Consider the following 23,334-nt stretch of genomic DNA (forward strand, 5'->3'; position numbering starts at 1 on the left):
GAGGGCGCTAATTCACTGACTTTTCTTTTGTTGATTACGAGACGGTCGCTGTCAGGAAAATGGCAACAAATGTCACTGAAATGGAAGAAACGAAGACAGAAACACAAAATGAAGAAGGAGAAGTTGACGAGGAAACTGATGTTTTTGAGGTTTTCAAGATAATGGGAATGACAAAAACGGACGAGGTGTGTTTATTGAGCGCATTTGTTAGCCTTTACGGTTCGAGGGCTATGTTGTGTGTAGGCTAGGCCTGGATGATTTAACTCAACCGCAAATGATGCTGGTTGAGGTGGGGTTTTAATTGAGTGAAAGTACACAATGGAGATTTAATTGACATACAGGCTAGAATGGCCCAAATTTATCCAATCGTGTATTTGTATTTTACTGTCGTGAATTAGCCTATTAACATTTATAAATTGTACAATAACAAAAATAAAACTTTGTCTTTTAATTCATAAATTGTTAAAAAAAACTGTCTGAATGTTTTTATTTTTTACATTTTTTACCCACATTTATCATGATTATTGAGTTTTTAGGTTTTTGATTGCATTACAAAAACAGCTAGGCCAAGATTTGAAACATGTCAATTAGATTTATATCAAATGTTAATCATCAAACTAAAACTAGGCCTGTGTAATTGTCACTACAGTGAGTTACAAACATAATATTTCTGATGTATTGTAGGGCACTCAGCTGTTTCTTGTACGCTGGAGAGGATACGGACCAGAAGAAGACACTTGGGAACCAAGAGATAACCTCTTTGCTTGTGAAGATCTCATAGAGCAATTTCTGGAAAAAGAATCAAAGAAGAGAAAGATAAGTCAGGCAAAGACTCAAGTTAAACAAAAGGTACAGTTTTTTTTAACCACTTGTGTTAAATAGTAATGAATCTCTTCCCTCATTTTCAGTACAATGGTCTAACATTTTGTGGCGTAGAACATGTTTCCGCAGCACCTAATAATTAACCAATAAACTGCCTGTTTAACTGATTCCACTCCAAAATGAATCGATAAATATCTCATTTTAAATCAGATAATTATCGGATAAATGCGATCATTTTTAACTATTGACCTGAAGGACATATTGTTGCGTTGTGATTTGACACCTGGTTGTTTTGTAATGTCTGATTATGCGCACTTTATAATTAGTTACCTGATTGGTTAAAAAATTAACCGATAATTTTGTTTTGGCTGATTGTTCCATGTGATTATTTAAAAAAATATTTTTTTTATTGATAATATTTATATAATATTTATTTAATCAATAATATCCATGATATAAAGATAGAAGAAGTCTCACCTTCAGCAAATACAGTGGTAGACGAAAAACCACAGAAAGACACATTTTGGGATGACCTAAAAAATGGGTTGATATCCTTTGGGGATGATATGTATTTAAAGGTGAAAGGTCGTCGGGCTACTCTTGAGGCCAAGAAGAAAAAGGAAGAGGAGGAATTGAAGAACAAGGAAATTAACCGATAATTTTGTTTTGGCTGATTGTTCCATGTGATTATTTAAAAAAATATTTTTTTTATTGATAATATTTATATAATATTTATTTAATCAATAAATATTATTATCTAGTTTGATACTTGTTTTTACTACCACAGAAAGCAAAATTAGCAAATTCTAAGCAGGATTCCCCACCATCGCCACCATCTTTAAAATCAGAAAGCCATGATATAAAGATAGAAGAAGTCTCACCTTCAGCAAATACAGTGGTAGACGAAAAACCACAGAAAGACACATTTTGGGATGACCTAAAAAATGGGTTGATATCCTTTGGGGATGATATGTATTCAAAGGTGAAAGGTCGTCGGGCTACTCTTGAGGCCAAGAAGAAAAAGGAAGAGGAGGAATTGAAGAACAAGGAAAAAGTGGAAAAGAAAGGAAAAATTAAACGATTAAAGGCAAAGCGAGAACAGAAGATGCAGCCCAGTAATTGTTCAGGAGAGATCAAGAAAACTAAGTCAACACTTGCCTTGGAAGCTATTGGGTCTTTAGAGAGTGCAACACAACGAACGCTAGAAATCGCTACACAAAGAACACTGACAAAGAGTTTGGATGCCTTTTATTTAGCTCAGAACAACAGCAACTTGTACAACTCTCCTGTCCATCATACTAGGACCGAGGAGCTTACCATCGCTTGCTTGGAGAAAAAGCGAAGGAGCTCTTGTGAAACGACATCGGCCACAGAAACTCCAGATGCAGTGAGTTCAGCAGATGAAGATTCAACATCACGGCATCAGGTAATCCATTTTAACGCCACACTTTTATTGTGAAATATTATTTTTAGATTACTTTAATTTTTAACACACATAAAAAGAATAAATTACAAATTTTTATTGTTGACTGTTTTTTGATTACTGTCTGCCAATTGATCTAGTCTAACGTAATCCTTTTTGATTTTCAGTTTTTAGAAACGTATTCTTCCATTCACCAGCTACATCAAGAGGACAAACAAGTTCATGATGAACAATCCAAAGATTCCATAAGTACTAGCAATTCAACTGGAGAGGAGACCGAAACTGACCCAGAATTAGTGTCAAGAATCTCTGCACAGCTTCGGGCAGTTCCTTCAAAAGGGTTGCCAGAATCTGTGACCGAATGCAGACTAAATGAGGTGATGGCAAGGCTTGATGCAGAAGCGGAAGCAGAGTTTGAATTTGAACTTACTGCCAATGATTTTGCCCCGTATTCACCATCAGATTGTGACACATCATTTTCTGTAGCAGGGATATCTTCAGCAGTGTCATCTTCAGCATTACCATCAGTGTCAGCGACATCTTCAGAATCTGATGTATCATCGTCAACATCTAATTCCCAACCACTGCCCTCTTTAGTGTCATCACAAGAACCGGAGAGTATGTCAAATTTAGCAATACCAGCTCAATCAAAATTATCAAGTAATATAGAAGTGTTAACACGACCTAGCGACTTAAAAGACGAAGAAAGCCAAAGTGAAAAAAAAGGGTTCAATAACCGGGAAACATTACCATTCGAAAGAAGCGCATTTCAGAATGATTTAGCAGTTGGGAAAGAAATGTCACCTCAACCAGAGAAAAAGGAGAGATCTTTTTTAAAAATTTATCAAGAAGAGAACCTTAATCTCAAAAAGGACAAAAACACATCGGCAAATGTAGATAAATTAAAAAGAAAAACTGAAAATGTTTTCAGTGAAATGACAGAAGGAAATTCTTTTTGGAGTATGCTTTCTGAAAACAAGCCAGAAAAAAGTGAAGAGCATACTGTTAATAGTGAGAGTAAAAGCAATACAACAAAAACCTTAACTGTATCTTTGCCTACCAAAGATAAAAAACTTCCTTCAAAGAAAAAAGCGCTATTTAACTTTTCCAAACTTAAAAATACAGATGTTAATTTAAACGAGAAGAAATCAAACTCGGTAGTTGACCAAAAGAAGAAAGATATCAAAACTGAGGACATTTCTTCTAATAAAGAGAGTGGCAAATCAGAATTTAATATTAATACAGAGAAAATAAAACATAAGAAAGATGATGATAAACCTGAGATAGACGCAAAGAATCATGAGTGGATGAACCAACAGAAAAAACAGCATCCAATCCGAGATGATACAGAAAAAACAAAAATTGAGCAGGACGAAAATAAACCGGAGATTGACGCCAAGAAGAATGAGCGAATAACCCAGCAGAAAAAACAACATCCAATCCGAGATGATACCAAAAAGAAAGTATTAAAAGCAGATAATAAAAAAGATGAAGTGATCCCGTCCGTTGGAGGCGGAGATTTGCATAAATTTAAGAAGATGAAACAAGAATGCCTTCAAGATAAGTTGTCTGAAAGTTGTAAAGATGTCAACAAAGCCAAGATTAAAACACCACAACCTCAAAAAATCAAGCCAAACCGAATAGAAAGAAACAGCTTAGAAGAAGGTAAAATAGTTTTTGTATTTTAATCAAAATTGAATTCCTAGAAAGTATGAATGTCCTTGGTGAAGCTAGAAATTTGGATTATAGGAAATTATTAAATAAAAACTTTCATCGTTTCAATTGACCTTGATAACCTTGCACAAAATAATTTGAAATTTCCTAATATGTATTTATTTTATTGTTTTCTGGCCGCACAGAAACATTTAAAGATTGCAAATAACTAAACTTAATCGATGTTGCATCAGACAATTAATTAATGTCTGTTAATTGGGCTACAATAATTAGCTAATAAAGACATGGCCACCTGTTTTCCTGAAAGCTGTGTCGTTGCTCTTAACAATGGTACTTTTTTTTATACTTTTAAACTACTGTATATTTATTCAACAATTTCTATTGTTTATGGTTAAAGGTCAGTATAATTTTGATTCATTGATTTGTATTGATTTGCATTGATCTTTCAGATTCCTACGAATTGGATTTAGACGATTATGAGTCACCGGTTGAACAGGATATATCTGATTTGAATTCCATTTCCAGCACTCCTATAACTGAAGGTACAGTATATAGTAATAGTTAACTGTTATTATAATCTTTTGCTGGTATTAACTAAATAAGTTCTCATTCATTCATTCATTCATACACATTTATTCAGTAATTTGACAGTAACTGGGGCCAGTACTACTAGAAGCAATAGCTTGTCTCATGAGGGCTCCTACAATATAAATATGCAAAATACTTCAAAAGAAATACTGTATAAAATAAGTCAAAAAGCGAAAGAGATAAAATTTTGAGCATAACATAGTAAGTTGTTTAAATGGCTAATAGGTAATATTTTACATGTTGGTAATGGTATTAAAGATGTATCAGGCCTTGTCTTTTAAGGCAAGCGAGTGCGATCACTCACCTAACACACTCCTAAAATGCCCTTGAGGAGTGCGATTTACAACACGCTTAAATTTGGTAAACTTCTAAACACCAAAATACAAACAGCACACCTACAGCACCCCTGAATGTATTGAGGAGTGCAATTTGTAGCACACCTATAATTTTCAAAAGACAAGGTCTGATGTATTGTTCCCCAAAAACATGAATAATGAAGATTAATAAAAAAAAAAGGACTTTGAATAGGCCATTTTGCAGTTTTAATCAAGTTAATCACTTCCATAGAAAAAAAAACTTTTCATTTATAAAAAGACAAAATAAGCAGTTAAATTCAACCAAAAACCTATTGACTATTTTTTTTTCAGGTCAATCCAATTTTTGGTTAAAACTATTATGTGACATTACAATGGCATATTCAACAAAAACATTTTTCAAATTATTTTTTTCAGTTGGACAATATATATCTTTAACTAATTAAGTTTCATCTTAATTGGTAGTACTATGATCGGAGAATACAATACTAGGGGTCTGGGTATGACATTTTGTGAGGGTGTGGATTTATATTCTGATTGCCTTAACAATAATTTTACCATTGTCTTGCAGCCCGATTTCAGCCCAAATTAGGGGTTTAGATTATATTCATTCAGTAATAGTTAATAATGTTGCAACTATATCCTGAAACCAAACTCTACAATATTAAATTGTATAAAATAATACTACTCCTTATTATTAATTGTTAATTTATTAATAAAATTTAATAGAATCAACCATATTGCGTTGATTACTTAAATTTTATATCTGACCTACAGCAGTAAATTATATATGCGCATCATCATATATGCTATATAATAAAAAAAAAACTACAGTATATATTAAAGTTATATTGTCCCCTGAAAAAAATTTTTTTTCAAATTGTTCTTGAATATGCCATTTTAATGTCACATACAGTAATAGTTATTTACTTTACTAAAAAACTGTAATTCAATAATAAATAGTCAAATTGGCTGCCAGTCAATTGGTTTTTTTCCATTGATTTTGTCCTTTTTTGTTATTTTTTTTCCTATGGAAGTGGTTGACTTTTTTAAAACTACAAAATATATTTATTAATCTTCATGTTTTTGGAGGCAATACATCTTTAACATTTTTAATACAAATATATGGATTATTATTTATTGTAGTAAACAATATTTATAAACTGAAGCGTATCCCTCCATTATTGTAAATTATTTATTATGAGCATATATTTTTCTTTATTATGAGCAAATATTTTTCTTTATTATGAGCAAATAGTTTTCTTTATTATGAGCAAATGTTTTTCTTTATTAAGAGCAGATATTTTTCTTCTATATGAGCAGATACTTGTCTTTATTATTAGCAAATATTTTTCTTTATTATGAGCAGATATTTCTCTTTATTATGAACAGATATTTTTCTTTATTATGAGCAGATATTTGTCTTTATTATGAGCAGATATTTGTCTTTATTATAAGCAGATATTTTTCTTTATTATGAGCAGATATTTTTCTTTATTATGAGCATATATTTTTCTTTATTATGAGCAGATATTTGTCTTTATTATGAGCAAATATTTTTCTATATTATGAGGAGTTATTTTTCTGATACCCCTAGGTGCCTTTAGACAAGCTGTTATGAAAGGGAACTTAGCGTTAGTGGAACAGGCATTTAGAACAATAGACGTTAAACTTCTCAGTCTTGAAAAATCGGATGATCGATGCAAAACACTACTGATGTATGCGGTCGAAGGTCGTCATGATGGCATTGTCAGGTTGTTGTTAGGCCATGGTGTGTCTGTTAACAGGCATGATAGAGATGGTATGACTGCTATTATGTATGCTGCACATCAGGTAAGTAGCTTGGTTTCCACCAGGACCTGATGTCCAAACATGGCGAGATAGATCTTTATCCAAGCCTAATATATTTAGTGTATCATTGTACCACGCATATGCATTTTACTGGGACTATTTTGATAAACAATTTCCTTTGTTTTTTCTAGGGTTTATTCAACATTGTGGCAATTTTGATAGAAGCTGGGGCATACCTTAATATCAAGCAATCGTCGTCAGGAGATACAGCTCTAGTTAAGGTATAATAATTGATATTTCTGTATAAATAAACAATATATAATATTTTATTAAAATTTAATAAAATTCATTTTTGATTAAATTACTACTATAAACATTGGAAAAATATATATCAAAAAAATACTTTTATTTAAATTTAATTTTGTTGTATTTCTTTGATAGGCTTGTAAGAAGGGTTTTGCATCTGTAGCTGAGTTGCTGGTGCTCAATGGTGCAGATTGGAGCGTTGTCATGGGAGCAAACTGTGTTACAGGATGCTCTATCCTTAACCATAATGTCCAGGATGTTATTACAAAGCATTGTGACAGGTATGTTTACCCGACCAGTTTGGTTATAGATTTTTCTCAATTATATTATTATAAAGCTCTTACTTCTTACTTGAATCTTACTTGATTATTATATTATTATAAAGCTCTGTCTACGCTATTTATTTATTTATTTATTTATTCTTTCTTTTGACTGGATTGCATTTTCAGTAACGCAGTACTGCTTTCCAAAATGGTCCAGTAAAGAAAAATTATAACATATAAAAATACAGAAAGATAAAAGCATAGTAGGCCTAATTTAAAAGATATATACAGAACAGTTAAAAACAAATGTTCTTTTGTATAAAAGACATAAAAGGGTTAGGATCACTTAGATGACATTAGAGTTGCTATATTTTTGAGTTTATAAATATTTTTCATTTTTACTTTTGTTCTAGTTTTCAGTTGGTAAAAGATTCCATTCTTTTGTTTTTCTTTATTTGAAGGTTCTTTTACCTTGAGCATTTTTCCAATTTGGTGTTATTAATGTTTTAAAACTTTGGCTACGGGTGTTTGACAAAAAAAGTGTGATGTGCCCAAATATGGTAGTGATATGCTTAAATATGGTAGTGATATGACAGCATCATGTCCATATATGGGCACATCACATTTTTTTGTCACATAAAGTTTGATAGTGTAGACAAGGCTTTTTAAAGTTGATTGTTTTTAATAGATTATCCAAGTGTGTACAGAAAACAATGAACGAATATTTGACTGGGATTGCTAAGGTCCAGACACTGGTGTTACCACTACAAGCCCTAAGGCCTTGTGAAGCTACGGAACACACTCTCTACCTCAAATTTAACCCTAGCTATTACCTCTACAAACACGGTAAGAACTTACATATATTGGTCAGATGTTTTGCCCTACTCTGACGTAATTTGTACTTTATACTAAGTACATTGAGAATGCGTGCAAAACAATACGCAAGTAATTGCGTAATATTCATTAATTTATGACCTTTGCCTATACAGAGATATTGTAGATATATTTTGAGTTCCACTTTCCCTCAGGGTCATGTCAAGAAGTACAATACAACTTGTCTTGAGATGACTCTATAGACAAACAAACATTTTTTTATAAATAAATAATAATACAGACAAGTACAATACAATTACAGAGAAAATGTGCAATAAATATCAGAGCATATCAGTTGAAGATAAAGAAATATAATGTTTCTTAATGTTCTTAGAAATTGTCCTTGCCCATGGTGTCCAGAGAGTTAACTAACTATGCATCTTCCTTATTCTCTTCTCCCTAGATTGCGGAATCCTACTTTTCCTTGTCCATGCTAAATTCAATGCGTATAGTCTTGATTGTCGTCTGGAAGGTGCATGCCTAGTACGAGAGGTGCTAATGAACGATATTCCTCTTCCATCGCTTATGCCAGTAAGTATTCCATTGTTATCACGTCACACAATTAAGTTCACTAACCGTATTTATTTGAATACACCCACAAATACATGCATTATATACATTTCTATTTGTAGTAGAATTCATTGACTGCTACTATTTACCAAGAATTTTGCTACAATTTTTACTGTACAGTATTTTATAATTTTTTGATATTAATTGTGTACATGTAAGAGGTATTTATTTGATACATGTTACCATATTATTTACACCCAACAAAATAAACGCCTCCCTCGAATAAACGCCCCTCCTCCTAAAAAACCTCCTGAACAATAAACACCCTGGGGCGTTTATTTGAAAGTCAACTTTGAAGACACTGCTTAGTAAAAATTCAGTTGAAAATGTGTTCCAATATATATTTTAGTATTATGAATTTCACAATTAACCATGCATTTAATTGTTTTTTTTTTTTTACATTACAGAATAATAATTTCATAATGTCGTTTCTGCCGATAGAAGGGCGCAATAAGATTAAAGTTTTTACTTTAAATGCACCGCATACTCATGTAAGTGTTCAGCGATGTACGAATTTTAGTTTTTATTGTGGATAAGCTTGAATGAACAAAAATTTGGTTTATCTATCTTATCTACTGTATGTCTATTGTCAACATATCTACTGTCTTTTAATTATACAGTTTTATGGACAAAATTCGTAATTTTTGTTTTACATGTTTCGACAGGAACGACTTCTTGTGTGTGCCTACTCAGCTCGTGTTTTGAACCAACCATCAATACATGTCGCATCAACTTAACTATCGTCTCCTGGTGCATCAAACCAGTCGTCACGTCAGCAAGGTTGACTTTGGAGCAGACAAACATACTGCTCATGTATTTTGGTAAAGTATAAATCTGATATGGTACGGTATGGTTAAATCATACAGTATGGTTAAATTAAATTTCACTTATATTTATTAACACAATGTACTTAAGTTAAACCTAAACCTCTGCCATTTTTTTCAAGTATTACGATTTCTTCCATCAACTTAATATAATATGTTGATGATTAATAAAAATATATTTGCAAGGCTGTTATTAAAGCCCTCCTCCACCCTCACAAAAAAACTTAATTTGTGTAAGTTGCAAGTAGAATAAGAGAACTGTATTGTAAATCATTATAATGCAACCACGTCTAGCTGCAAATAAAATAAACAAATTTCCAAGTTTCCTCAGAGCAGCTCAACTCATGTTTGTTTATAAGTAACCCATTTTATGCTGCAACTTTGTATTATGATAGTTTCTACTGTAAAATCAATTTACTTAACAATAAAACAATTTAGCTGCAAGAACCTCATTAGGGAAACCGCTTTCTAGCTCAAATGTATATAGTTACTCTGCAAGAGTGTTGCAACTGCTGCAAATTGACTATTGTTGCTCCACTCTTTAGCTACGAAAAATGTGTTTATATTAAGCTGCAAGGTCAATGAATGGCTATGATTAAGAAGACACTTGGTGCCTACCGCTGTTAAAAAGTTTTCAGTAACAACCTTTCATTTCGGGACAGTAGACGAAGGAGATGGTAACTTAATAAACGGAAAATATGGTCTACAACAGTCACTGTTGAATTAACTTTGTAAAAAGTTTCCCGAAGCGAAGGCTTGTTATTACATGCATTGCTGCAGACAGCTAGGCTAGTGGCACTGCTAAGGTACATAATATGATAGGAGAAACATCTGCCATCCGCTGCACAGTCTTCAAATACTTGGCCCAAGGCAATCTAACAGGACACTGAGCTTGCCTTGCCAAGATAGGAACTCATATTCTCCATGACGCAGTGGCTATTAAGGGGCGTGGAACTGATCATGGCACAGCCACAGATTAACCCTTTGATCTCCGTAGCTCAGCATCCTGTTGTTAGATTGCCTTGCTTGGCCCAAGCTGCAAATAGAATTAGAAATAGTATAATGGTAGGATAGCATAGATACAGTAATTTAATATATAGTAATAATAATATAATATGATGGCTTCTTTTGTGAACACAATAACTAAAATAAGTACTCTGTTCAACCCTCACTACTTGTTGATTTTCAACAGTTTGTAACAGTAACATTATGTTTGTGTGTTGTGCTATTTTAAAAATCTTTTGGTTACTTGTGTATTTTCTAAAGTTCTGTCTACACTATCAAACTTTATGTGACAAAATATTCTCATATATGGACATGATGATGATGTCATATCACTACCATATTTGAGTATATCACTACCATATTTGGGCACATCACACCTTTTTTGTCAAACTAGTTTGATAGTGTAGACAGAGCTTAAAGGAACAGACTCAGTACATAATGTGTCAAAATTCTGCTAATGTACTTGAAATTCTTCTAATTCAGAATCTATCATCCATTTTCCTGGAATATATAAGTACAGTATTATTGTGAGATTGTCCCAAAATCTATAGTATATTTCTCTTATATTCTTAGTGCATATTGTTTGTTTTGTATCACCTAGCAGACTTATATAGGGCATCAGCTAAGTGTCTCCATCTCACATGGTAATTCATTTCACTGCTGTCCAGTCTGTATATCCTAATTATCCAGTTCTCTCCTCCTGTTTCCTGGGCATCCTCAACATTGTGTGTGAAAACAAGAAATTTGAATTTTTCATGAAAGAAAAATGTGCTTGATTGCTATAATTGAATTGTCTACTGGTTTTATTTGTGATTACTGTAAATAAGTAAAATTGTGTTTTCATTGTCTTTTGATAAGATGCTAATAAGATAAAAAATTGTTTTCAATATACATAGTAAATATTATTTTGTAAAAAAATAAATGTATAGGTATATATTGATTTGATGTGATTTATAACTGAACTAATGAAATGACCCTATGAGAATAATAAATAAGCTACTATATTATTGTTTAGTACGAATAGATTTTTAAGATAAATTAAAAATTTTATTCCTTTTAAATAGCAAAAAGTGTTTGACGTGATAATTTGATTTAAAAATAAGACGTGCTTTTTTTAGTTCAAGTAAAAAAAAAAATGTGTTATATTATTGAATTGATACCATATTTGGTTATATGTAAAACTAATAATTTTGTATCGTTGATAAAATTCTTCATTGAGTCCTGTTTTATAGGATAATTATATTAATTCATAATAAACAGTGCCGTTTTATAATTTTATAAAACCCCTTTGCTGCAAAATGGTGCTATTCATAATGAATATTCATGCTTGCTTTATGAATATTCATAACCTGTTTCTATATTAGGATGTTGGTTTAAATTTTGTATTCAATGTCTACAGTACTAATATTTGAGAAACCCATCATTTAGATTTAACAAGCCCTTAGTCGGTATAAACAATCACCCTATTGACATTTATAAAGTCTTCATCCCGAAATTCAAATTAATTGCTAATTAAAGTTAATAAATATAAACTTTATGTAAAATTATTATTTTAATAAACATGAATGTGTGTAAATTATTATTTTATAAATTCTGTATTTTGCAAAATAGTTTATTTGCACATTTTTAAAGCTTGAAATTTTGTTTAAAATCAATTTTATTTAGACAATTTAATTTTTGCTTGATTAAGCAGACTTGAATGTATTGAATATTTTTTTTTTTTTAAATTTTAATTTAGATTTGCACAATTTAACCAGAAAATTAGTAGGCCTGCTTTTAGTATTGTACAGTATATAAATATTAATAGGCTCTACATTTTGTGCAATTTATTTAGCTGTTTTGTAATGTAGGTGCTTTTTGCTATAAATTGTATATGTTAGTAGAAATTTATTTGTAAAGTACGTAAAGAGGTCCAACACACAAAAAATAATTTGAGAATTGAAAATACTGTATATGACCGAGTATAATCCCATATGAGACCCCCTAACTTAGTGATAAATTCACATACATAAACACTTGGTATTTCCATTGTTGTTCAAGTATAATTAATCCCGCCCACTAAATTTCTCAAATTAGTAATAATAATAACTCACATTCAGTAAATTACGTTTCTTTGTACGTTCTCTGTCTACACTATCAAACGTTATGTGACAAAATATGTGATGTGCCTATATATGGACATGATGATGTCATATCATCACTACCATATTTGGGCACATCACACTTTTTTGTCAAACTAGTTTGATAGTGTAGACAGAGCTTTAGTCATTTAACATAGGTGCTTTGGTTGTTTTTATATACTTTATTATTGTACATATATAAAATAGAAATTCTATGTCTTCATACAGAGTGGATTTTAGATTTAAGAAATGTTTTGTGTTTTTTTATGGGTTTTTTAGGTTTAGTGTGAATATGGGAAGTATCTTTGTATTTATTTAGGTAAACTGGAAAATGGATTATGGTATTGTTTGTTCTGACTACCAGAATCTATGATATGTATCTAGTAATTTGTATAGATAATACAGTATAAGTTTAATGGTTATACAGTTGTAAATAAAGAAACAACTGAATTGTTGTTGTATTCATGTTAAGTTGTTCTAAGTTTATTTTTTCTCAGTTTTTGGTTTTTTTTTAAGCACATACAATATGCAGCTAAGTAGCATATAGTGGTGATTCTGTGTCAAAAAGCATAGATAGCACAGAGCCATAATACACTATTTCTTTTTTCCAATTAATAGTCTTGGTTTTTTTGCAAAAAAAAAATGTTACGGCCGTGCCAATAGAAATCTGTCAATTAGATGCACGACGGACGGTTTACCTCCGTACCAATAGTTAGAGAAAAGAGCGTCTCGTTGCCATAGTGTGCGCCACCAAGAGTTTTTAGATTAGTTAGACGTATTTGCAGACGCAAAAAAAATATTCATTCCAGAAACTTCTCTAAAAATGGCGATGCACATACCACGATCAGGACTTCAGCAAATGCTAAAAGATGGGGCAAAGGTATTTATTTTATAGAAATATTTTCAGTTTGACCGTACATTATAAACACTGCTTCTCTATATTAACAATTTAATACTACTAGGCATGAGAAGTACTGCTAGAAGTGGCTCGAAACCTTAAGTACTTTACCCACGTGCAGGCGGGAGGGCGTCGTTGTTTGCGGAGATACTTTCATAGGCGGCAGGAATGGATCCGGCCGGCCGGCTGTTCCTCTGCAACGATATGACGTTGCCAGGCTAGCTACACCTACAGTACACTTCGTAAATATGTATGCGTAGGAAAAATAAGTACTGGGCCCATGGCTGTGTATCAATCATTTTAAAATGCATATGCCTAGGTTTTGATTAAGGCCGAAATAATGTTTAAAAAGTAGGCCCCTCTCTCTCTCTTCTCTGTCTGCTGCCTACCTGAGCTGGGCATCACTCAGTCTCAGGCGCAGGCCTCTACTAGCTAGGTAAGGCTAGTAAGTAGTAGTAGTAGTAGATCCCTGGGCCTGACCCTAACTGCCTAAATATGACAATATAATTCACTAAATGAAATAAAAGTAAACATATTTATTTGTCCTAATTGATTTTTCTTTTGTTCGGCACACATGTTTCAGAGATTACTTTCGGTTAAATGAATCTTGGTGACAGTTTGCAAGATTACTTGGTGACTGACAAAAGAATCTCATTCTATGCCTGTAATAGTTGATTACTTAGCGTTGATAATTTGCCTACTATTACTACAAATTATTTTTACCTGTGGTAACATTTATTTTTTTTTAAAGGCCAGGTGCGGGCAAAAAATTTCTATTGATCATACATTCCAATAATTATCGATCTATAGTTTCTCCTTTGTTTCATAATTTTTGGGATTTTATTTGTGTTACACGAGTTTGTGGAAAATAAGCACTTTCTTATCAGTGGGGGGATAGTTCAAATTACACAGTAAAATCTCTATTCTTTTGTACACAAATTTTGTAAATAGAGAAGCATTTTAAAAAGCTATGAAAAATAAACGGTGTGGTAAAAAATGTTATCAGATGACTAAATATAGGTAATATAACTTGAATTTTACATTTCTGGTATTTTTATTCAACTTCAGATTTTTATTTTCATGCTATAGCAAAAATTATCCACCGTATATCCACCATCTTTTTTCACCTTCTAGGGAGTCACCAGACATGTTATTACATAGGTTAAACTACCTAACTACTGAAAAAAAGTCTTCCTGGTTTTCATGGCAGAATTTTGCCAAATTTTGTATTTGACCATATTAAGGGAAATTCATGTTTTTTCGTCTCGATTTCTGTACAAATATTTGATTTATGTACAATTAACTAGATATTATATTTAAAATTCATGCCTGTACCTGAGCTTTAAACAAAGAATAAACATCAAATGTAAAATCGTAACTTTTAGTTATCAATGTAAGTATTTTAAATAATAGAATCAATTGTTTCAAGAACCACTCATAGACCCATGGACAAGATACCTACAGTGTTATATGTTTATTTTGTTTACAGAATTATCAAGGCCTCGATGAAGCAGTGTACAGAAACATATCAGCATGCAAACAGCTTGCGGAAACCACAAGGTCAGCATTTGGTCCAAATGGCATGAACAAGATGGTCATCAACCATATAGAGAAGTTGTTTGTTACCAATGACGCAGCCACCATCATCAAAGAATTGGAGGTCAGTTTCTAAAGCCTATCCCCTCCACAATTCCTCTCTATATTTCCACAATTGCCCCCTGCCTACCCCGCCACAACCAACTGTCTATGCTCCCACCATTACCCTTTGTCTACACTATCAAACTAGTTGACAAAAAAGTGTGATGTGCCCAAATATGGTAGTGATATGATGACATCATGTCCACATATGCGCACATCACATTTCTTTGTCAAAAAAGTTTGATAGTGTAGACAGAGCTTTAGTTACAGTAGAATCAAGGGGCACTTTTTGTGAACTCACACCAATGTGTCAATTTAATAGGGTGATGGCCTTTCGGATAACATATACAAGTGTGATCTGCCAAAATAATGGTAGTGATATGACATCATGTGATGGTCATTCGGATAACATAAACATGGATGATACAAATGCAGAAAAAAAATAGTATTGATTGTTTGATTTGATTGCAACAGAATTCATTACTTTTTTAATAGGTTCAACATCCTGCTGCCAAGATGCTTGTGTTGGCCTCACAACAGATGGAGCAGGAAATTGGAGATGGTACCAACCTAGTCCTCATATTAGCAGGAGCATTGTTAGAGAATGCCGAAGAACTACTTAGAATGGTATGTGTGCTAATTGTTACCTTGACTCATTGTTACCGGACTCATTTATTCATGGTCAAACACAGTAAAATGTATACATGGTTTGAAATTATTTTCGTTTATTTAAAGTTAAAAATTCACATAAAAAGGTTAAAATTTGGTAAAATACAGATAAAACACATCATTAAAATACAAAATCAAACAAGATTGGTGTGTTTAAGTGTATAACATAAAATAATCAATTCAAAAAATTCAAAAAACTTTTATTGTCCAATTACATACACAATATTACGTTTAATTTGAATTTCCATGTTTCATTTAATTGCCTCATTGCAGTAGGGAAAAACAAGTTTCTCGCCCTGACTTACTTTTACATTTCTAGTGTTGTCCAATTGCTGGATACTAATTTGTATTCTTAATTTTATTTTTCTAGGGTCTCTCGCCAACTGAAGTTATTGAAGGTTATGAACAGGCCTGTAAAAAGGCTCTTGAACTGCTACCAGGTGAGTTTTTAAAATCCCCGCTCTCCCCCTAAAATAATGGTTTTCCCCTTAAAAGGGTCGGTGACCTTGCACTTCATTTCCTCGAAAAGCACAACCTAATGGCTGATGTCAAAGTGGGACTTAAAGACCATTGGCGCCGTTCCTCCTTCCGGGATGGTAAGTTGAACAAAAACAAAAGCAATTTAGCCCCATTTTTGACAACCATCTTTACTTTATCTCGTAGAAAGATGGCTGTAAAAATGGGAACATCAAAATACAGATTTACATAAATTGAGAAAGGCCACACTTGCATGGTATCTTTGTCTTTGTGGTCTGTGACAATCATTATTTGCTTACAAGAATTCACCACAGTGTACCCACTCTGTCTTTGTAGCTTGTCTGAATTACTATGTATTTTGTTAAAATTGATTAAATATTATATTTGCTGTTGGTTAGAATTAAGTTGTTCCACTGTCAAAGACCTGAAAGATAGAAATGAGGTATGGAAGGCCATCAGAACGTCGGTAATGAGTAAGCAATATGGAAATGAAGACTTCTTCTCACAGCTTGTTGCTGATGCTTGCAGTGAGTACTTTTTAGCTTATTTTAGTTTTTCAGGAATATTAACAAATATTTTTATCCTTTAATTTTTAGAGTTATCATTTTTATCATAATTATTTTTTTTTTTAGTATCTGTGATGAATAAGACAAAGACATTCAATGTAGATAATGTTAGAGTTGCTAAGATATTGGTGAGTTTAAGGCATTTAATCATTTTTAACCCAAAGTTTTCAAGTTTTTTTTTGTCATTGTTGTACAGTGAGTGCTATGTTTTGTGTGAACAAATTTTATCAGGAAAATGTCAACATTTATTCTTGGTGAGCTTACTATTTATTTTGGTTACGCTATTAATGTGAACCAATTTTATCAGGAAAATGTAAACATTTATTCTTGGTGAGCTTACTATTTATTTTAGTTACGCTATTAAAGACGTGAATTTAGTTTGAATTGATTGGCCTGTGATGTATCAGAGAAACTTTGGGTTTATCCACATTTTTTATTTTGGTATAAATTTGTTATGTTTATGTTTTTAAAATTAAAATAAATATAAATAAAAATAAAATATGTTTGTATTTTCAGGGAGCTGGTATGTTACAATCATCTGTCATTCAGGGTATGGTTTTCAAACGCAACGTTGAAGGTAATATAGTAAAGGCTGACGATGCAAAGATAGCTGTCTACTCATGTCCAATTGATACTGCACACACAGAAACTAAGGTAAGATGAACTTCGACCCCACTTTAAAGAAATTGTACTACTGTAGGTGAAAGATGAACTTTGACCCCAGTTTAAAGAGATTGTACAAGGTGAAATATGAACTTTGACCCCAGTTTAAAGATATTGTACAAGATGAAATATGAACTTTGACCCCAGTTTAAGTGGATTGTACAAGGTAAAAGATGAACTTTGACCCCAGTTTAAAGATATTGTACTAGGTGAAAGATGAACTTTGACCCCAGTTTAAAGAGATTGTTAATTACTCTATCTTTCAGTCTGGTTATAACATTTTAATTTTTTTAATCTGCAGGGAACCGTTTTAATTAAAACGGCGAAAGAACTTAAAAATTACAGCAAAGGAGAAGAGAATAGTTTAGAAGAGGTAACAAATTTAAATATTATTTTGTATTATATAACTGTATTTAATAGTAATATTTAGTTAATATTTGAAATGAAAGAACTTAGAAACTGAGTGAAGTACTTGGCAAAATATATCAGGAAAAACTATATTCAGAGATAGAGGGCTCACTACTTGATATTTCAACCCCATGTTAAAAGAATACAGAGGTCGTGCTTTTTCAGCTCATATTGAAGAAAAGGTAACTCAGATTTTAATATAATAAGCTTTTGTGACGTCGCTAATATAATAATTTTTGAATAAACAAACAAAGCAAGTACTATAGTTACACAAATTCTATTTGCCAAGTAATAATGTAATTATCATTTTTCTTTTACACAGCAAATTAAGGCAATTGCAGATACAGGTATCAAAGTAGTTGTGGCAGGGGGAAAGGTCGGTGACCTTGCTCTTCATTTCCTGGAAAAGTACAACCTAATGGCTGTAAGGTTGATGTCAAAGTGGGACTTGCGACGCCTGTGTAGATCCATCGGTGCCGTTCCTCTTCCCAGGATGGTAAGTCGAACACAAACAAAAGAAATTTTACCCCATTTTTGACAACCATCTTTACTTTATCTCGTAGAAAGATGGCTGTAAAAATGGGAACATAAAAATACAGATTCACATAAATTGAAAAGGACCACACTATGGTATCTTTGTCTTTGTAATCTGTGACATTCATTTTTTGTATATAAAAATTCACCACAGTGTCTTTTGTAGCTTGTTATGGATATTACTAAGTTTCTGCTAAACTGCAAAAATGTTTTTGTTATAGACTGCACCCACTCCAGATGAAATGGGTCACTGCGACCATGTGCAGATTTCTGAGATAGGAGACACGTCCGTTATTATTTTCAAACAAGGTATTTTATAATAATTAGACTTTATTTATCAGCCTGCAATATGGTCTTGGTCAAAGACAGACAGGTATAAGATGGCACCGCCACCAAACCAATGTGTTTAGAATAACATGTCTCATTACCTCTTGTAGACAAAGACGAGAATGCTGTTGCCACTGTGGTTCTTCGTGGCTCTACAGACAATCTGATGGATGATCTTGAAAGAGCTATCGATGACGGTGTCAACACGTTCAAAGCTTTCACAAAGGTAAGCATATTATTATTATTTGTGCTCGGCTGCTTTCCTTATATCTCGGATTGCTTTCCTCCAGTCCTGTATGTTTTCAGCTATTCTCCAAATCGTTTCTATATCTTTTATGCTATTGATCCTAGGTAAGCATGGTGTATTTAAAAGCAATATTTTATTAGGCCCACCATCTTTGCTTTTACAAAGGTAGATAGGGTATGATCTGTTCATATGAGCTCTTCCAGTGTCATCGGATACTTTTCCGGTTTTTGTAATTATTACATAATCTTTATGACTTAACTCTCTACTTTTAAATTGTTCTTCTACAGAACAATAACTTAGTACCCGGAGCCGGAGCTACCGAGATTGAACTTGCCAAGCAACTGACGTCGTACGGTGAGACCATACCAGGTCTAGCCCAGTACGCTGTCAAGAAGTTCGCCCAATCATTTGAGGCCATCCCCAGAGCGTTGGCAGATAACGCTGGTGTGAAGGCTACAGAGGTCCTGTCGCAGTTATACGCTGCACATCAAGACGGACAGAAAAACATTGGATTTGACATCGACGTGAGTATCAATGGCTAAAGATGTGGAGTATTGTGATTGAAAACTCAAACTTCTTATATTTTTTTAACAGTTGTCTAGAGGAATATAAACTGTAAGCAAAATACATATATTTGTTCTCTTTTAAACAAAGTTCTTTTACAACAGTTTATTCATTCAAAATGTCTTTACTTCTAGGCCGAAGGTGCTGGTGTGAAGGACGTCGTAGAAGCCGGTATATTAGACTCTTACCTGGCCAAGCACTGGGCAGTCAAGCTGGCTACAAATGCTGCTGTTACAGTGCTACGTGTAGACCAGGTATGTAATTTTCTTATCACCTTAATCTACTAAATATATAATGTAACATATATTATATTATATGATGTATATAATATTATTGAAATTGGATTCGGATAAAGTTTTGAAATCCTTTTCCCATATCACATTTTCTCCATAGCATAAATAATGTATGAAACAGTATTGCATTGTTTTATGATAAACAGTATGACCCAGTTCTCGTACTATCAATTATTTTGATTTGCAATTGTAGATAATAATGGCAAAGAGAGCTGGAGGGCCTAAGCCCCCACAGAAGCAAGGCAACTGGGACGACCAAGACTAGATATCAAATTAGAATTGCAATTAGACATTTGGGATAGCTATGACAATCAACATTGTATATAGTTACTTAAATGCAGACTAGATTTGTCGAGACAGGTATCTTCGTGCTTGGGGCCAAATTAAAAACCAAAAATGCAGTTATATAGTCTTACATCATAGTCTGTGCTGTTTAATTTTCGAAATTGTTAATTTTTACCTCGCTTTTCAAAATGAAATTGTTTGCATTTGAGGTTTGTAAGCTGATCGGAAAGGAATACAGTACGTTGCTTAATTATCGGGAAAATATTGCTGGCTCTAAACTTGCTGGATTTTTAGACGCGCCAGAAGAAATTAACAAAGTTGTTAAATCTGTTCTCTATGTTACGCATTGTCATGTAATAACATGAGGGTTTTGTTTTATGTTAATATGAGATTATAAAATTAAAATGCAACTGAATTGTTAATTCTCTGTACTGTATCTCCAACTATGGCATTCAGTATCTAGGCAAATTCCCTAATACAGTGTAACATGCATCACATGTATCACATGGTGCCTGTAAGCTGAGCTATTACTATTAATATTCTCATTTTATAACAATACCATTAACGCACATATTCATTTAGGTTAATCCCCTTGCCACTAGCTATCCTCCCCCTCCTCCTCGTCTCTAATCAGGTTTTTCGTTTAATAAGATTTCTGGTAAAAAGATGAAATAATTGCAGGCACAGTTACAAACTGTAATTAATGTTAATTGTTTAAAATTGTCTGACTAGTGCAGTGGTAGTAATCAATAGAAATAATGTATTAAATGTGTGTTTTTGTAATGAGTTTAAAAAAACCTATTTTTTACTGTTTGATAAACATGATGGGTGGAAATGTTAATGATAAAAATTACATTTCAGCATTAGTTATCACATTTTTTTTTTCGTGCCAAATGCTTGTAAAAACTTTATTTCTAGTCATTTTCTGTCTTCCTTAAAATTAATTTGTATACAAGAGGTTTTAATGGAAGAGTTCCAATGACCGGAACCATTTTCCACAGTGGCCAGAGCCATTGTCCGCAGTGGCTGCAGGCATTGTCCGCAGTGGCTGCAGCTATTGTCCGCAGTGGCTGCAGGCATTGTCCGCAGTTGCTGCAGGCATTGTCCACAGTGGCCAGAGTATGTACTGAAATATACCTTTTTCAGAAATGTTAAAGACACAGCACATCTTGTAGTCTTATCACTACAGTTTTCTCTCCTGCTTCAGATATTTCTTCAACATCTATTGATTATAGATTTTGTTATTGAAATATGAATATTCATTAAAAAAAAATATGCATATGAATATTCATTGGAATATTAGCATGTCGCGGGTGCTTTTAAGTTATTTGTATGCTCTTTACTTTTCTACTGTTTTTCATATTATTTGAAAACTACATAAATGTGCAAAATAAAAAAAATATAAACTTGCGACTTAATGGCGTGTGTTTCTTTTTTGTTGCTTTGTTTGAGTTTCATGTTTTGGTTGTATGTAGATTTTGCAGGTTAAAATATTACACTAAAGACCGACTGTGGTGTATGTTTTTGTTTCCCTATATAGAAGTAAGTTATTTATCCATGGGAAAACTAAAAAGTAGTGGTATTATAATTAATTGGATTTTTTGATATCCATTTTTTCCTCAGAAGCATGTATTTAAAGGTAACTTCTTCTGGACCTAACTAAATTAGGGTGTCCCCTAAATAACCTATTCAAAATCTGATTTTATTAATCTTCATTTTACATGTTTTTGGGGGACAATACATCTTTAATGATTAGATTATTTTTAGGCTTTTTGGGGGGAAATTCCACTGAGATAAACATTGAATTATATATTTTGCATTTTTCAATTCTATCTAGTATCACTTGACTACATTACAGATATTTAAACCATTGATCCTTTATTATTTGCTACTATTAATTTTAATATTATTCAATTTAATATGATTGAATTCTTAATCAAACTTGAAGGCAAACGAAATCGAAATGTTTAATATTACTTGAATTCTCGTGTCTTGAGTTTCTGAATAATTGAATAATATACAATCAATATTGATCTAAGCTAGGAGAATCCCATGATTTAAGTATGAGCGCTTATCGCAAGCTTATTACATTATCAACTACAACATACTGTCTAGAGAATTCTTCTTTCACTTGAAAACAAATTGCATAAGAATACCGAAGGTTATTGAATTCGGGAGAGCGAGATTGGTATATGTGCAGGCTATTGTTTGTGTGCTTTTGCGACATATTATCCAGAAATACATTTTTTAAAATAACATATTAGGACAAGGTTGATATTTGGCCATTTTTCGAAAAAAAGAATTCAGCGGGATTTTAAAAAAATGACTTTATTTTCTACATAACTGGTTACTATATCATAAATTGTCATGCGCAGACGCACATAATTTTAAAAAGTCGATATTTTGGAAATTTTCGAAAAATGACCAAATTTCGACCATTTTATTTTTTTACATTAACTGGTTACTTTGACTCTATAAGATGATGGTAACGCTATATATGTGCATATATGGCAATATTATTGCATAATAATTGAATTTTAAAACGTCGATATTTTGGCCGTTTTTGAAAAAATCCATGAACTATAGGCCTACAGGAATAAAAAAAAATCCCTGAACTATAGTACAGGGAAATTTTCGAAAAATGACCAAATTTCGGCCTTTTATTATTTGATATAACTGGTTACTATGACTCTATAAGATGATAATAACGCAATATATGTTCATATATGGCAATATTATTGCATAATAATTGAATTTTAAGAAGTCGATATTTTGGCGATTTTTGAAAAAATCCATGAACTAAAGTACAGGGAAATTTTCGAAAAATGACCAAATTTCGACCTTTTTATTTTTTGACATTACTGGTTACTATGACTCTATAAGATGATGATAACGCAATATATGTTCATATATGGCAATATTATTGCATAATAATTGAATTTTAAGAAGTCGATATTTTGGCCATTTTTGAAAAAATCCCTGAACTATAGTACAGGGAAATTTTCGAAAAATGACCAAATTTCGACCTTTTTATTTTTTGACATTACTGGTTACTATGACTCTATAAGATGATGATAACGCAATATATGTTCATATATGGCAATATTATTGCATAATAATTGAATTTTAGAAAGTCAATATTTTGGCCATTTTTGAAAAAATCCCTGAACTATAGTATAGGGAAATTTTCGA

The 23,334-nt window shown here is 32.4% G+C and overlaps 2 protein-coding genes across 2 annotated transcripts; both read left to right on the forward strand.

The window, feature by feature from the left end:
• The first annotated feature begins 33 nt into the window (after positions 1-33).
• On the forward strand, positions 34-11,323 carry LOC144847335 (uncharacterized). The gene is made up of 12 exons (XM_078703628.1): positions 34-185; positions 685-849; positions 1,610-2,248; positions 2,413-3,910; positions 4,369-4,461; positions 6,419-6,654; positions 6,804-6,893; positions 7,054-7,199; positions 7,870-8,027; positions 8,458-8,585; positions 9,032-9,115; positions 9,290-11,323. Exons 1-12 carry the CDS (start codon positions 60-62, stop codon positions 9,359-9,361), a joined length of 3,435 nt encoding a protein of 1,144 aa, XP_078559754.1. The 5' UTR covers positions 34-59; the 3' UTR covers positions 9,362-11,323.
• Positions 11,324-13,345: 2,022 nt separating this feature from the next.
• On the forward strand, positions 13,346-21,552 carry LOC144847345 (T-complex protein 1 subunit theta-like). Its single transcript, XM_078703642.1, has 14 exons — positions 13,346-13,453; positions 14,961-15,131; positions 15,605-15,736; positions 16,149-16,218; positions 16,654-16,782; positions 16,888-16,949; positions 17,338-17,475; positions 17,786-17,857; positions 18,215-18,388; positions 18,648-18,735; positions 18,864-18,979; positions 19,288-19,524; positions 19,699-19,818; positions 20,051-21,552. Exons 1-14 carry the CDS (start codon positions 13,397-13,399, stop codon positions 20,120-20,122), a joined length of 1,638 nt encoding a protein of 545 aa, XP_078559768.1. The 5' UTR covers positions 13,346-13,396; the 3' UTR covers positions 20,123-21,552.
• Positions 21,553-23,334: the final 1,782 nt, after the last annotated feature.

The sequence above is a fragment of the Antedon bifida genome, chromosome 7 (assembly GCF_963402885.1).
Source record: "Antedon bifida chromosome 7, ecAntBifi1.1, whole genome shotgun sequence".
In the NCBI taxonomy this organism is placed as follows: Eukaryota; Metazoa; Echinodermata; class Crinoidea; order Comatulida; family Antedonidae; genus Antedon; species Antedon bifida.